At 46.4% G+C, this 15,775-nt stretch overlaps 1 protein-coding gene across 1 annotated transcript in view; it reads left to right on the top strand.

The window, feature by feature from the left end:
* The first annotated feature begins 3,657 nt into the window (after positions 1–3,657).
* DAPK2 (death associated protein kinase 2) overlaps positions 3,658–15,775 on the top strand; it is a 30,167-nt gene continuing 18,049 nt past the window's right edge. The window contains 3 exon segments of the mRNA XM_026038627.1: positions 3,658–3,703; positions 4,294–4,401; positions 5,905–5,920. Coding sequence (XP_025894412.1) covers positions 3,661–3,703; positions 4,294–4,401; positions 5,905–5,920 — 167 coding nt within the window. The 5' untranslated portion in view covers positions 3,658–3,660.

Here is a 15,775-nt window from a genome sequence, read left to right on the forward strand (position 1 = left end):
GCGGAGCCGCCGGTGCCCGCGGCCCTCGCGCTCCGGGGCGGCGGGGCCGGGCGGGAAGCGGCGCCGGCCGCGCGGTTCTTAGGGCCCGAGCCCGCCGGGCCGCCGCGGCAGGTGCCGAGCGCGGGGGCGCCCCGGGTGGCGCCTCCATAGCGGGGTGCGGGAGTCCCTGTGGAGGTCCCGGTAGCCGCCGGGCTCGCCTGGAGAGCGCGGCTTGCCGCTGCCTCCTGACGGGAGAAGCCTCACGCGAAGGTAAAGTTTGGCTTGGGTGAGTGTAACTTTCTACCTGCTTTTTCCTTTTTGTCATTTAAAAGCAGAGGCTGAGGGGTACCTGCCTTCCCTTGCTGTTGAAAGTGTTAGTGTTTTCTAGAATCAAAAAATACTAAAAGAGGAGGAGGAGGAAGTTTGGTCGGGGTGCGAAGGCAAAAGGTGCCTTTCATGTGAGATCCCTCCAGCTACAGCCTAAAACACCAGAAAGAGAGACAAAATTGTTGCAGTTCGTTTCCTTCTCCTTCAAAGCGCTAATCTGGGACGGCGGGCTCCAAGCTGTGGACATTTTCCTGCATTAAAAGGGGATTGATGGGGGGTTGTCCCTAGCGTTGGTCCATTCTGGCGTTCAGCTCGGCGCAGCGGTGCGGAAACCTGCCCGAGGGGAGAGCGGAGCAGGGCAGAGCCGCGCGCCCGCGAGCGGCATCGCTCCGCCGGCACCTCAGGAAAACATCCCAATGCCTCGTCCCCCTCTCCGGTTTCCATAATGCTCCTCTCCCTCCGCAGCGGGGGGGATGTTTATTGTGGGTTCAACTCGTCGTTGCTCATCAGATAACTTGATCGTGGCAGTTTAATGTGAACTACGTAAGAAACCGCTTCTAAAAGGGTGAAATCTTAACTCCTCTTAGAGGGGATTCTGTCACCCTCCTCTAAAGAGCGAACTCCTTAGATTAGTCTCCTTTCCCCACAGTACAAGCTGCAGTAAGAAAGTAACAGCATCTTCATCTACCATCTGCATCTGGGGATCAGACTGTAGTAAATACGATGTTTAAATTCACTGCTTAAGTCATGCTGGGAAATCTTAGGGCAGATAAGTTCTGATTTATGGCATGACAGAATTTAAGAATGCAAAATGATTTAAGCAGGAAATGTTTCTGGTGCCTGAAACTGGGATCCGGGAGGTCAGTGTTGAGCTTCTGGTTTTGCTGCAGCTTTGACGCTTGGCTGTAGGTAAATTGTTTGCATGGGATTAGTGGGATGTTTGGGATGGTGGGTAAAGGGGCTGGCGTGCGGGAGCCAAGAGGTGGGACTGTGTGGTGAGCGTTTATGGAAACCAAGTAACACGAATGCAGAGCATGGCCAGCCTGTGCTGATCTTCATCTTGAAATACTCAACACTGGGAATCCTGGAGCAAACAGGCTGAGAGAGGAGAGCTGATCCCAACGTGTGATGGTGGAGGGAAAGACCTGGGATGTTCATGGCGAGAACTTTAAAATAGTTCAAAGACTTTTTAAAGTAGTCTGATCCAGCAGTCACTGGGGCTGATTTCCCCCTATCTTCCTGTTTTAGTGGGTGCTGGTGCAGACCTCGTGTGATTGACATAGCCCTGAGTTGTTTTGCTGGAGTAGTGGTTGGTTACACATCTCAGAGTTGTGAACGTAAAAATAGGGTATCAAAAAGTTACGTCGATTATTACTGTTTTTCAGGAATGTGCGATTCGTTTGTCTGAATGAGTCAAACCTCTAATTCAGTCTGAGCAGCCTATGGAAATGTTTATCTGATTAAAGAGAAAAACACTAAATCTCTCCTCCTTCCTTGGGTATAATCATGCTTTGGGATATCTGTGCTGTGTACCTGCAAACAGAGTCCAACAAGCCATCACAGTTCAAGTCTTTCTGGCTTCCTCGCTCTGATACGATATCTGGGCCGTTGTCTTTATGCCTGTGAATGGCATTTCCATTTCAGATGGATTCTCATCGCGCAAAGGTCATTTTTATTGTGCCATTGCCCCCTTTCTGCTGCGCGTTTGCTAACGACGATTGTCTGGGGTCGCCGAGTGTGAGGTCTATTTTGGGCATCTGCTCCGGTGGCTGCTGGGTGGCAGCCAGGAAGAAGTATCCGCAGAGGCTGTGGGAGCGCAGGGCCGTGTTGGGTGACACGGAGCGACGGGCACAGGAGGCACCAGCAGCACCAGGCTGCGACCGGAGGCTCCGGGCGCTGCCGAGCAGGTTGGTGTTTGGTGCTCCACGGCGAAGCCCTGGGCTGCCATTGCCTGAACGGCTCCCCAGGGGCTTCCTCCTTCAACCTGTGCAGACCAGGGCTTAAAAGATCAGCCGGGGGGCTGGTTATTTGCGAGAAAATACCGTGGGGATTTTGTGGATCTGCAGAAGTGGGCAGCACCTGCTTCAGCGGGTGCTGGAGGATAAGTAGACTCATTGATCTGCTGCAAACTGGCCATACTCTCACAGAGATCACAAGCAATTTTCCCGCTTCTCAAATTATTTTCTTAACTTTCCCCTCTGAATGACAACCTGATTCTTCCTTAGGAGACTGATTTTTCTTGGGTGTGTTTGCGTTGCTGTTATTTATAGCTCTGTACCTTGAATTCTGCTGAAGGGAGTAGTCGCTTTGCGGGAGCCGTAGTCTCTGGGCGAGTCTCAGCGGTGTCTCTTGGTACGTGGGCATTTTCCCTTAGCTGACTTTTGCACTCAAAACTTCAGTTTGCAGATCAGCCCGAGGTAACATGGGGGGGGTTGGAAAGGTTGGGCGTTGTATTTAGCTTGCTTTTCCTGAAGATTGTGTGTGTTGAGCTAGGCCTGTACCGGTGCTTTAGAGAATCCTGCTCTGAACAACTGCTAAGAAAACCGTATCAATTTAATATAGCACAAAAAGCTCCGAGATGCCCTGCTTCATGTCAGTGATCCTAAAGCACTTAATGCCTGTGGTTGCAGAGTTGGTCACTGAGCTTTTTATGGCTCAACTAGTTAGGTTTTATCATGGTGTTAGAGGCCCTATAGCTACTATACTCCTTTCTGTCTACTAGAGTGGCTTTTGTTTGGGATCATTCTAGTGTTTGTCAGCGTAGGAAACGACAAATATGTTGCAAACTGCTCAGCAGGACATTGTGTTGAAATGCATTCTGCCAGGGTGATGTGTGCTGCTGTGGAGGGGCATCTCGAGGAGTAGGGTCTGATCTTCCTCTTCAAGAACAGCAGTTGCTGGGCCACCCAGATTGCCCAAAACTGGGAAAAATACCGAGTGGAAAGTGAGTTGATAATCACTGGTATAGAGGATGTTACACTTGGGCATAGTTAAATAAAATCTTTTTTTTTCTTGTATTTACGCTTGTATTTCAGGCCTGGTATTTTTTCTTCTTACACAATAGCAGTTTCCTAAAGGAGACCACTGACTCTAGCAGGAAAAAGCAGTTCTCTCTCTGCAGCACTCTCCTTCTCTGCTTTGCAGGTCTTGTGGGGTGCTTTTATACGGTGACCTGCTTGGTGCAGAAAGCAGCCTTGAGGACACAGTCAGCTGGTGGTGGTCACTATGGGCCGATATAAAGTCCTGCTCGATTACAAAATGTACCAATATAAGGCCTGTCCTTCCAGACCCCACAGACTTCACCTTCAATGATTATGCTAAAGAAGCAAATGTCACTGTTATACAGTGCAATACATGCAACAAATGAACGCGGCTGCTGATTTTTGTCATCTGAAAGGTGTTGCCCTGAAAACCCCAGAGATAAAATCGTAGTGCTCTATTTTGCAGCAGTAGTTGGAGCTTCCTTTTGCAGTCCCACCGCTGGGTTTCATAAAGGGAGCCCCAAGTGAGAAAAAGGAACTTGTGTCGTGCTCCTCCGGGCATGTGCTCTGCCCGCTGATGAAGCAGCCTCTAATGCTAACTTTCATAGCAGCTCCTTTTCTGGTGTAGTGCAAATGCTTTTGGATCCCATGCCAATTAAGTTATACCTTCCTTTTAGGCTTGTTCTGTGCTTCTGATGAATTATGTGCTCAGGTACTTTGAGGAGCAGGAACCCTCTTTTTTTTCTTTTTTTTTTCCTTTTTTTTCCCCCTTTTTTTCCCTTGTTTTTTCCTTTTTTTTCCCTTGTTTTTTCCCTTGTTTTTTCCCTTTTTTTTTCCCTTGTTTTTTCCTTTTTTCCAGATTTGGATACTGTTTGGGAGAGCCTGCTGAATTAGTAGCTTTGGCCATGGATGAGCTGCAGTGGAGCCAAAGTAGTTACATCAGAAAGGCTTTGCTGATTCTCTCTCAATTGGAAGGTGTTGCTGAATGTCTTTCTCTTTCTTATAGATCCAGGTGCATCACCTTTGTGCATCAGTGAAGAGTCCAAATATGGCTTTGTTCAAGCAACAGAAGGTGGAGGATGTTTATGAGATCGGAGAAGAGCTGGGCAGGTAAGTTTGCATGGATGACACCATCACTGTTCTAAAAGCTGACATGTAGGGATGTTTGCAGCATCCTAAAACAGTGACGTGAGATCTGCTCTGCGTTATATCCTGAATTAATATAAAACAGTAGAAGCGCATCACTACAGAAGATGCTTTTTCAAGTTGTTTTAGTTTAACTGTACTAGCCATTATTCCTGCTTCTCATCTCACAACTGGGACAACAAAAGGTGTGTTTATGTGGTCTTTGGTGGAGAGAAGTCAGCTGTGTCTGTGCTTTATACCGAGTTGGCCTGTGTGTTGTCTGGAGCAGCTAGGAAGCTGTAGCACTGTGGCCAGGATCACAGACACAGCTCTTTGGCTTTACTTTTTTTGCATGGTGCTGCTCAGCCCCTGGGAGCATGGATGTGTTCGTGTCTGCCTGCAAAACACTGTGTATGCATTCCTGAAAAGATTCATAGATCAGGATTTCATCTGGACTGAATAATGTCTGTGTACAGCTTTTAATCCCTGGAGACTTACCTACAAATATCAATTCTGGTTGAAGTTAGTGGTCTATTATTATGCTTAACTATAAGCACCTGCTCAGACACACTGCTGGGTGCATGGCCTGGGTGAGGCAGGGCTCCCCCAGTCACTTAGCAGCACACAGTGCTCTGGGTGAGGGTTGACTGTTCCCATTCAGTGTTCAAGCCTTTTATGATTTTCTTTTTAATATGCAAATAGCCAAATTAGGCCTATACACATGCTGGCTTCTTGCCAAACATCTAGCAGTTGGTTCTGCTAAATGGCTCTATATGTGTAATTACCCTTTTTCAAGGGCTGATAATTTAGTTGTATTAAAACACTTCAGTTGAAGCTGTTTCCCTGCCATTTTTTTTAATCCTCAGCTATTTCATTGCTAGAATTGTTAAGACTATTTCTTCGTAAGAGGGATGTTTATTTTTTTTTTTCATTCCTTTCCCCTCCCAGGAAGGCCTTAGTTGTTACATTTTCCATAACTGGTTTCTTTCTGCTAAAGCTTGACCCTGAGAATATCGGCATGCAAGTGAAAACCTGACAAAAGCGAGCCCTGAAGGAATGTCATGTGTGTGCACACCTGGGGGTGGAGGAGGGAAGTTTGGTGAATGAAAACATCTCTGTGCGCACTGAAATGCTGGTAGAAAGTAAATGTAGGGAGATGTCAGCAGAGCGTTTTGCTGAGTTGTACTTGTGGTGCTTGAGATGCTGGGGGCCGGTGGATCAGCAGAGAGACGAGCTGAAAGCCAGGTATGATGCAAAGGTGGCTCATCACAGAACCACAGGATGGTTGAGGTTGGAAGGGACCTCTAGAGATCATCTAGTCCAACCTCCTGCTCAAGCAGGGACACCCAGATCATGGGGCACGGGGATGAGTGAGCTGAGACATTCTGTAGCTGGGACAGCTGCAGCAGTGTATAGTCCTTGGCCTTTCGCAGCTTGAACCGAGCAGATGTTGTGTTTAGGCTATTAGGCATTCATATTTTGCAATATGAAGGAAAAGAAAACCTCAGGCCGGGTTACACTCCCAATTCCTTGAGGGTGACGAAGGAAAGAGGAGCCGTGCGGAGTGCGAGAGAGGGCTAGTGTGCAGACAGCCTCTCTTCACATCTGCAACCCTGTTCTGGTCAACAGCAGAGCAAGGTTGGAAGCAGTCTGAGGGCTGCCTGGTTTTTCCTAGACTCGAGGAATGGTCAGTGCCCTTGATGGGCGGATTTGCAAGAGGAAAAAATATGCTGTGAGAAGTGGGTGAGACGGAGGGAATAAAGGTCTGGCGCTTTAGTGTATAGAAATCCTTTGCCTTCTGCTTGGTAGTGCTGTGATTCTCGACTAACCTTATTCAATACCCCCAGATATGGAATCCAGAGTTTTTTAGCTGTGTGTTAAATGCGTTTTTTTGACATTATTGTATCTCTAAGTACTCCTTTGTGTACTCTGTCATTGTGTTTCTAAGCACTCCGTCTCTCTGCTGCTTTAAGGCATGTGACAAACGCTTGCTTTTTGGAAGAGACATTATAACACAATGGGTAGTGGTGACTCGAACACCAGATTTTTTTCCAGTGCTGGCTGTGACACCCTTGAAGCCTATAGATGCCTTTCATTACTTTCATTATGTTTTCCACAAGTTGTTAGTGCAGACAGGACCAGGTAGGTTAAAAGATTCATTTATCATGACTCTGGCAACAAAAGCCACTAAACAAAGGGATTTTCAAGCTATCTGTGAAGTGTCTGCCCTGTTCATTGCTTCTGAGTCTGTCTTGACTTCCTGAAAACAAAACTTTAATTCAGGGCTGATGTGTGTTCCAGCTGAGGTTCAGCCAACAGATAAAATGCAGGATCCCACTGATGCTCTTCCAGCATCTGGAAGGTGTTTGATGTATTTGTTTGAATATCTTTGCACAGCCCTGGGGAAGGGGAGTCCTTCTCTGTGCTGTAGAGGCTCCCGTGCAAGGCTGTGATGTGGCTGGTGCCTCTCCTGCCACTGTGCACAATCCCAGTGAGCACAGGCTGCTCAGACCCAGCTGCCCCACATGCTGCACGGGCTCATTTGTGAACTCCTTGACCAGATCGTATCTTAACACATCATCTTACAACAATATATGCGCTTTTAAAGTGACTTCCTACAAGATAGGATCGGGTGGTTTGTATGTCTGCAGTCTGTGGGGACTGAGGTTCTTTAGCAATAGCTAAGAGGGGACCTAAGAATAGGAGGAGCCTCTTGGGTCAAGTTAGCAAATGTCAATGTGGAAAAATAAAATTAACCCTTTTGAGATCTACAGTACAACTTATAACTATAATGTTGAAATATTACTTTTTTTTTAAAAATCAAAATTTATGAAGAGATAAGGGTGAGTTTAGAAAACTTAACTTGGCCTAAGAATGTGAGTGAGTACATGCTAGCTAAAAACTCAGCTTTGAATTTCTCAATGTCTGAGGGGAAAATTGGCACAGGTTAGAGTTATGGCATCCCTGTCAGAGTGCACGTAGAGCTTGGGCTTTGAAGCTCGGTATGAAGTTTGTTTGTTTATTCTTCTACTTGGACTCTGTAGCTGAGAGTTACTGCTGCTCCTCGCCAGCATGGTAAAAGGTCACGGGGAGATGTAGATACAACCACAGCAGAAAACCCCTGTGCTTTTCATTGCATTTGTCATGGGGCAAGTGCTGGTGCCCATGAGACTTTCCAAGGAGCAGCAGAGGATGTTGGTGCTCTGCGTTGCCTGCCTGATTTGCAGCTCCCAAGGCCCTGCTGTTTGGGATTTGCAAGGAGAGGCTTCGCTTTCCGAATGCTGCAGCCGTGGGAGAAAACTCTGTAAAGGGCCAAGCTCTAAGGGGCTTTACCCTTTTGTCCTTATTGCAAAGAGAAATGGATGGAGAAAGGAGAGATGAATATGCTCCATGAATATTAGAATTTTAGAGTCCTCAGGTGTACTGTTCAGGCTCGTAGTCTACAGGAGCTAGAATGCAATTAAGCATCGAGTAATGATTGCCTGCAGATGTTTTACAGAAAGATGATGCTTTTCTCCCAAAGACGGCACATTGCACAGCTTGGGAGGGCTTTATGCAGCCCTCCCAGGCACTTGGTGCTGTCACTCTTGGGAGACATCGCGCTGTTTTCTGGCAGTCAAATTCCTCAAGTTCTTGATCAAAAATGGACATTTCAAAAAAAAAAAAAATTCATAGGGTGTTTTCAAAATGTATTCCTCCTCAGATGTCATTTTTGTTTGAAACGTCATTTTTAGCCAAGTAACGGCAAACTGTGCCTTAAATAACTATTTTTAATTTTGACCAAGTTCTGTGCCAGAAACCTATTAGAGCCTTTTTGCCTGAGAGAAGCCCCGAGACAAGGCAGTTGCAGGAGTGGCTGCCCCTCTAACCACATGTCAAAAAGATGAGATGCACCTTGAAGAACACAAGGAAGCCACAGCTTCCTTGGTGGCCCTGGAGTTGGCTCTGACAGCGTCGTCACTAATAAATATTTCACTTGCGTAACGAAAAGGAAAAGCAGAGATAAGTGAGCTGTTCTTTACAGGGGAGGAACTTGGAAATGCATCATAAAAAATGTCATCCAGCTTCGTGCACTCTGGCAAACAGAGGGATGTGATTACAACAGCCGAGTCACCCTTAGCACACATCACGTAACATCCTCGCCTGCTATTTTATTTTGTCTTTCCTTACAGAGATCATTCAGTGCTGGGCTTTGCCAGGCATCAGGCCTAGCTCTCTTCATCTGTGCTTGGAGCTAGTTCTCTTAAACTGGAAAAAGAGCCTTGGATTTTTTTCTGCAGTGCATACAGGGGTACTTAACAGATCTTTGCTTTTGATGCAAAGTGTAACTTTATAGATTTCTACCCAGCACCTCTGTTAATGCTTATTGTTACTATAATTTTCCATGCCATGTGTTTGAATATTGAATCTTCTCTTGAAACATTTTTGGCATCTGGTACTTGGTTCACAAAACAGATTTTCATCAGCCATCTGACACAGTCACTCCTTTTAGATGTTTACACTCTTTTCAGCAAACTGGTCTTCATTTTTTCCCATTTAAGTAGATTCCTCTGCTAGTTTTCAGTATTCTCTCAATTATCTCTACCTAAAATGTTTGTTTTATGACAAAAGTACAGATAATATTGTGGCTTTTAAGAATTATTTTAAGTAATGAAATTGCTCAGTAACTAAGAACTCGTCTTGGTTGGTACCTGATAGCAAAGCCCCACTTTGTTTTTGAGCCTGTTACTAGAATTGAGTGATGGAAATGGTCTCAGTGCATCTGCTCAGCCCACGTTGTCACTGGCAGTGTGACCCTGGCTATGCAGCCTCAGGAGAAGCACTCGGAGCTGAAATTCTGCAGAGGAATGGCTTTAACTGGAGCAGATTGGATCTAATTCTAATCTTTGCCTTGCTATTTCTTTAAAAAGAGAAGAGGAACTTTTCTTTTCTTGGTTTCCATTGCAGTAGAAAGCTGCTGGGGGCTGCTGTGGGAATAATCTGCAGTGTTCCCTCCCAGCTTGCCATGTGGATAACTGTGAGTAGAACGACAACAGTGCCGTCACCACTGGACAAATTAAATTACTGGCATCTTCTAGGTGCCTGTCTGATGGCCAGGATTAATCTAGCTCAGGTAGCCCCCACTCAACCTTTCCGAACCCCTCCAATCTCATTTGAAGGCAATGAGACATTTGACTGCCCCCAGCGCGGGCGCGTTGGCTTGGGGGGGATCAGAAGCCTTTTTCAAGGGCAGTTTAAACATGTTGTACCTTTCAATCCCAAAGCCCAGGGCTCTCACCTTCCGCGTGCGTGTTGCGGACGCGCGGGTGTTGCTCCACAGGGCAGCAGGAACAGCTTATCAAACGAGCCCTTCCTGCTAAGCTTGAGTCAGCTCTGACCTTCCCTCGCTCTCTGGACTCTGCTCACGACGGCTGCGAGAGCTGATATTGGATCTAAAACCGACGTGTGATAAGCAGGGAGAATTTGGAGCGTGCACATTTTACTGCTGTGCAGCCAGGGCTGGCTGGGCTGTTGGGGACTGGCTGGAATTGCGGCGCTGGTGCCGTGTCCCTGCGGACCCTCTGCTCCTGCAGCCTCAGGAGCTCGTGTGGGCCACGTTGCCTGTAGCTGTGTGTGAGGAGGCTTCCAGAAAGCACCAAACAGCCTCCCAAAGTGCCACGGTGACTCAGCAGGTGCCACAGCTCCTTTTAAACTAGGGCTGGGGAAGCCAGGCGGTCATTAAGGCATTAATTGCCTGTTATGCAGATAGAGCATCACTTGGTCCATAGCTGCTCCTAAGGCAGAGCACTGTTCAGAAACACAAGGTTTAATAAATCTTCGTTTACGTCTCAGATGCTTTGTTTACTTCTTGCTTAGTCCAGTAAAGTGGATCCTTCTGTTTGAGTCATTTTCCCCGCGCTGTTGGGTCTGTTCTGCCCAAGATAGGTCTGCTTTGGATGGATTCAGCATGCGGGTCCATGGTGCTGCAGACGCTGATGTTGTCAGATGCAGCATCTGCCCAGAGGTGCTCAGCACTCCCCTAAGTATTAAAGTTAAGTATTAAAGTAAGGGTTATTTACCACAAAAAGTCACTTTTCAGTTTTTTCCTCTCCATAGGGTAACACATCCAGTCAGGTTTAACACCCAGCTAGCACTGCAGTCACTGTCACATTAAGGTTAGAAATAACCTTGGTACCACCCAGGCCTTTGGTGACACTGAAATTAAATCACTAGTCACCTGTCACAACATGAACATTTTTTCCCATCTCTCTCACAGGGCTGTGCTAAGAAACCAGTGATACCCCTATGATAATCTTGCTCGAAAGGCTCAAAGACAGCTATAGTATTTTGTGACCTGGATTTACTTGCGTGTTTTGCAAGTAAAACAGAGAATTTATCTGCTTTTCAGCAGCCAAGCAAAATTCCTGTAAAATACTATTGATAAGTGAAGGTTTAGAGCGTTCTGTCACAGTGCAGCACTGCTGCAGTAGCCACGGCACTAGCCTTTTGCCACTTTTCACTTTTTATTGGCAGCGCAAACACAGGAAATAGTGACATTTGTCACAGTTTCATCGAAAAAAAGTTTATGAAGTTGAAGGATGCATTAGCAGAATAGTAAAAACATTAAAACTTTGGGGCTTTTTAAGTGAGAATTTTGTTTTTTCTGCCTTACAAAAGCAGGAAGACGCTGCACTTGTATGATTCTTCCATGCTAGGGTTTCTTTTCTAATGTTTTCTATCATTATCACTATTTTCTTAGTAAATACTGTGCTGTTGGACATACAAGGTAGTCACTGCCATAGCAAATACTGTTTTATTTTACAGTGCCTTACCAGGAATCACTAGTCAGGTTGAGTCTGTGGTGTCTATACTCATAAAACAGAAAACCTGCTGAAAAGCGTAGTTATAGTCCCCTTAGAGCCTCCAGCTTTTTATGGCTGGGATCATGCACTTTGTACAAAAAGCTTCCAGGAAAAGGCTTTTATGCTTGTGAGCCTTGTGTGGCCCTTTCCTTGGTTGGACCGTTTCCTGATGGGCCCTGTGAGTGGTAGCGAGTGGAGCTGGTGTTGAGATGTGGGGATGTGGGGAGGAGGGTGCTGAGCAGGACGAAATGCAGGTCGTGCAGCAGAAAAATTGCTCCAAAGGCTTAAATTTGGGAGGAGAATGGCTTGAGGCTTTGGGAGAAAGGTATCAAGTAAGAATTCTTAAGGGCTTTGCTGAGAGAGCTGGCAGAAGTGCAGTGTTTAAAGGATAAAATTACTGGAATCTTCTTTTTTTTCAGGGAAGAGCTGAGAGAAAAAGATCAAGGCAAGAGGATCTTAGTGATAAGGTCGCAGTCCTCATTATATCCAGCAGTGGCAAGAACTTGCCATTAACAAACTGCTTCTATAAAAGCAACAGCTGTAGTTGCTGATCACTGATCTTTGCTTGAACCAAATAACCCGTGAAGCCCGCGCTCGGCACCAGCCCCTTGGAGCTACAGGTCCTGTCCCCAGGTCAGCCTGACACTGTTCCCAGGGCTGTGTTGACTCAAACCTGCACGACAAGAGCGTTAAGCACCTGAGAGTTCCAGATTTTTAGGATTCTTGTGCTGCTGTTGGTCTGGTTTACTCACGAACAAGGTGGGAGATGCCTGGTGCTCGGTCACTAGTGGATGCACAGCGTGATGCTGATGGAAGGTGAAGCCAGCTTGGCCTGTGAGGTACGTGACATGCACTCGACTGCTTGTTACTGTCAGGAAAGATAAATATACAGCTATTTTCAGGCTTCCAGATATCATATTGTCTCTCGGCTTGGAGAACACGGGGCACTCCTGCTGTCAAGGGACCCAATGTCCTTTATCATCCAATTAGCGAAGGAGCAGTGACAACAACTGGCCAACTTGCAGTGTCCAGTAAAGCCTAAAATTAGCCCTGCAAGCCACGCTCTGGCACCCAGGCAGCCACGTGTGCAAGTTGCATCAGTCTGCCCACGTTTGGGATAGGGCTTGTAATAGCAAATTGCCAGAAGAAGTTGCCAGTAAGTAACATTGCTTTGAATCTGGTCAGGCCTGAGTTTTGATCTCATTTTAGTGGCTGACAGGCCATGCTTGTGTTAATGTTATTGCAAGCTCTGTGTGCTGCTGTTCCTACAGCTAGAGGTCTGGAGCGTGAGGAAAGCATACAAATACACAGGCAAATACAGAGGTAAATACAAAGAATTCAAATACAGCTTTCATGGCTTTTTGTTCAAATTTTAAGCCCTTTATATTAGAAAAAGTGAGCTCCTATCCTGAGTGGATTATTATTTCTGTGGCAGGGTCCCATGTGCATCCCTGTTCTGCTCAAGTCTTGCTTTTAAATTTATAGACCTTTTAAGGCAGCAGGAAAGGTTGCTGTGAGAATGAAACCTTCACCCTGCTCTCTTGTAAAAAAACAGCCTTAAGTCAGAGTTACGTGTTCAGCTTTTGATAGAAACACAAGTCAGACCCTCCCAGCCCTGTCACACAGATGCAGTTGCCTTTTGACAGGACGTCGCTGTACGGCACCTAGGTAAATAACTTGCCTGAGGCAACCCCAGCTTTCCGAGGGAGCAAAGCCCAGGACCGGCGGGTTTTTGCTTTTCCTCAGTGCTGCAGAAGCAGCAGGTTGAACAGGATCCCTCCCAAACGTGAGTTTTCCTTTGGGTGATTGACCTTGCTAGCATCCGATACTGTGCGGAACCGCAGGCGGGTCTGAGCTCTGATCCAGCCTTAGTGGGCGCAGAGGGACCGTGTTCCTGGTCTGAGGCTGTGCCTGGAATATTCTCCAGCTAATTGCAGTGTTTGTGTCCTGCAGGTCACATTTTGAAGTTAAGGGACGTTTAAAGCATTTTTGAAGCCACAGAAGCATTTTAACACTTGCCATAAATTTCACAAGTGATGTTACTAGCAGTAGAAAGTCTTAAGGGATTTATTCTTTTTAGGAATAAACAGAGGATTGATGCCTGCCCTGGGGATCAACATCCCTCCCCAAACTACCAAGAAAGCCAAAGTATTATAAGACTTATCATACTCCTTGTCTGGAAGCTGCTCTCCAGGCTCCTATATTGCAGTCTTTGGGGGCTTCAGTGCCGTCTGCATAGCCTGTTTTGTAGCTTGTTCATTAAAGGAAAGTGAGAAAATCGCTCAATTTGAACAGATTTTTCCTTATGCTTTTACTGAGGTCTGTGATAACAGGGCGCTTATCAGTTTCTGATGACCCTTGATCAAGAGACGTAAGTACCTGTAACGCTGCAGGCCCCTTTTATCTTTTGAGGATGTTCTCTTAGAGGACCAATTCAGAGTAAAAATACGTGTTTTTACAGTTGTGTCCGGTTGTTGTTGCCCTCCTCTGTGCTTTGTGTGAAAGCCTGTGGTTTGCAGAGTCTCCTTCAAGGCCCCGTGTGTGCAGCGTGATGATATGACACTGGAGCCAGCTGGCTGGCGTGCCAACCATAGCTGCTTAACTCAGCCTCTATCTTTAGAGGAGCGGGACCTGCTCTGCACGAGGAAGCTCAGCGTAACCTCACTCAAAACAGCAACAAAACACACAAAAGAGGAGCAGAAGGGCCAGCCCCATTCCCCTTCCAAGGGGTTGGTTGTGCGCACGGTGATTTAGGAGACTCTTCGCTCTGACACGACAAAGCCCAAGGTGTCAGTACCAGCACTGCCCTGTGCCTGTTGTTGTTTGATGCCGTGAAGGGCTGTTTGCCCTCCCTGGCAATGGGCAGAGGAGGAGCTGAGGCTTTACCCGTCTGCACCTCCTGCAGATTGAAAGGAAAACCCCGAGGGAGTAAGAGATGTTTATAGCACCAATCAAGTTGGAAAATTTAAAAAAAAAAGAGTAGAAATCTTGTTGTGTTTTGCTCTGTGCGTGTCCCTGGCCTGGCTGTACAGCTTTGGAGCTGCTCCCAAACTGGAGACCCAAGGAATTCCAGCCAAAGATGCAGCTGCTCCAGTGTGAATGCAGGTTCCTGGTTAGTGGGAATGTGTTGCATCCAGGGTAGGCTGCAGGTGCATATGGGCAGTTAAGGGAGTGGTTGAGATGCCGTTCGGTTGGATTTTAGCTTTCATCCTCCTAATGTATTCTGCTGAAATCCCTAGTGACTAAAATGAGTGGTTGTAATGTGGCTTAAAGACATAAAATGAAGAGTTGTTTGCTCGCTACTTGTAGTTTCCTTTGCTTTTTCCAGTAGTACTCTGCATTTCGCAGACCTTGGGAAATGAAACCAAAAAAAAAAAACTGAAGTGTTTTCTCCCATCAAGTACGTAGGATCATAATTACCATTAAAATCACTTGGAGGGAGCAGCCTCGGATCCTTGCAAGTCTTTTCCAAGATAAATTGTCCAGGCTCATGTGGGGCCATGACCTGGCAGAATGCTGCAGCACGAGCCTCCTTTTCCAGGTCCCTTTTGCCTGAAACTCCTTGAAATCCTATTTCAGTGTCAAGTGCGCGTGTGTTTCGCTGCCTTTGCCTTTCCCTACACTTCTTCCTTTCACAGATCTTTTTTTTAAAATGAATGAAATAGATAAATATAGAGTATAAGCCGAGGAATATCATGAGAGGATGGATATTGGAGCAGATCCATGCTTAGATGGTCTTGAAGACTCTCTTTCTCTTGGTGCAGCCCCTGTTCTGCACTGAGGCATCCCACATAGGCGGCCTGCTCTTCTCTTGTTCACTCAAGGCAAATTCTGCCCTAGGGCATCACCCTCCGGCACCAGCGTTAAAAATAACCCGTGAGAAAGAGTGGGAAACTCTCCAGCTCTTCTGGACTGCCCAGTTTCTCTCTTCTCCGTGGCCTTCCCACCTCCTCTCCTCTGTGAACCGCCCAGCAATAAAAAGAAAAAGCCAAATCTGTGCTCATCTAAAGCACGTTTCTAAAAATGAACCCGAAAACCACCCACTATTATCATCTTTTTGTGTTCTTGCTCAGTGAGGGATCTCCTAGATGACATTAACAATGCAAATAATGTTGTCTTCATTGCTAGGATGAATCCTATCATTAATAATGGATGAACAGGAGGCACGTAATCATATGGTAACTGCTTGGCTGCAGCTCCTGTTGTTTATGCTCCAAAGCTGTTACCACAGTTAGGAACGGCCTGTTTTGGGGTCTCTTAGAGCATAGTACAGCTGCCCAAATGATTTTAAAAGGGAGCAACTTCGATCGAAACAGCAAATAAATAAAGGATAGGAAGAAGATGATAAGACGTGGCTGCCTCTGAGCTGATCTTGTGTGTGCTGTGAGTACTGCTGGTTAGGACCCAAGTCATCTTTGTCTCACTGATATAAGAGAAAACATGAATTTTAGCAGGCACATCTCAAATGTAAACCTCTGAGCTGTGACATTTGGTTTCTAGTCGTGGCTCCTGAGGTGAAAT

The sequence above is a fragment of the Nothoprocta perdicaria genome, unplaced genomic scaffold, assembly GCF_003342845.1.
Source record: "Nothoprocta perdicaria isolate Ctin4 unplaced genomic scaffold, notPer1 scaffold_214, whole genome shotgun sequence".
Classification (NCBI taxonomy): domain Eukaryota; kingdom Metazoa; phylum Chordata; class Aves; order Tinamiformes; family Tinamidae; genus Nothoprocta; species Nothoprocta perdicaria.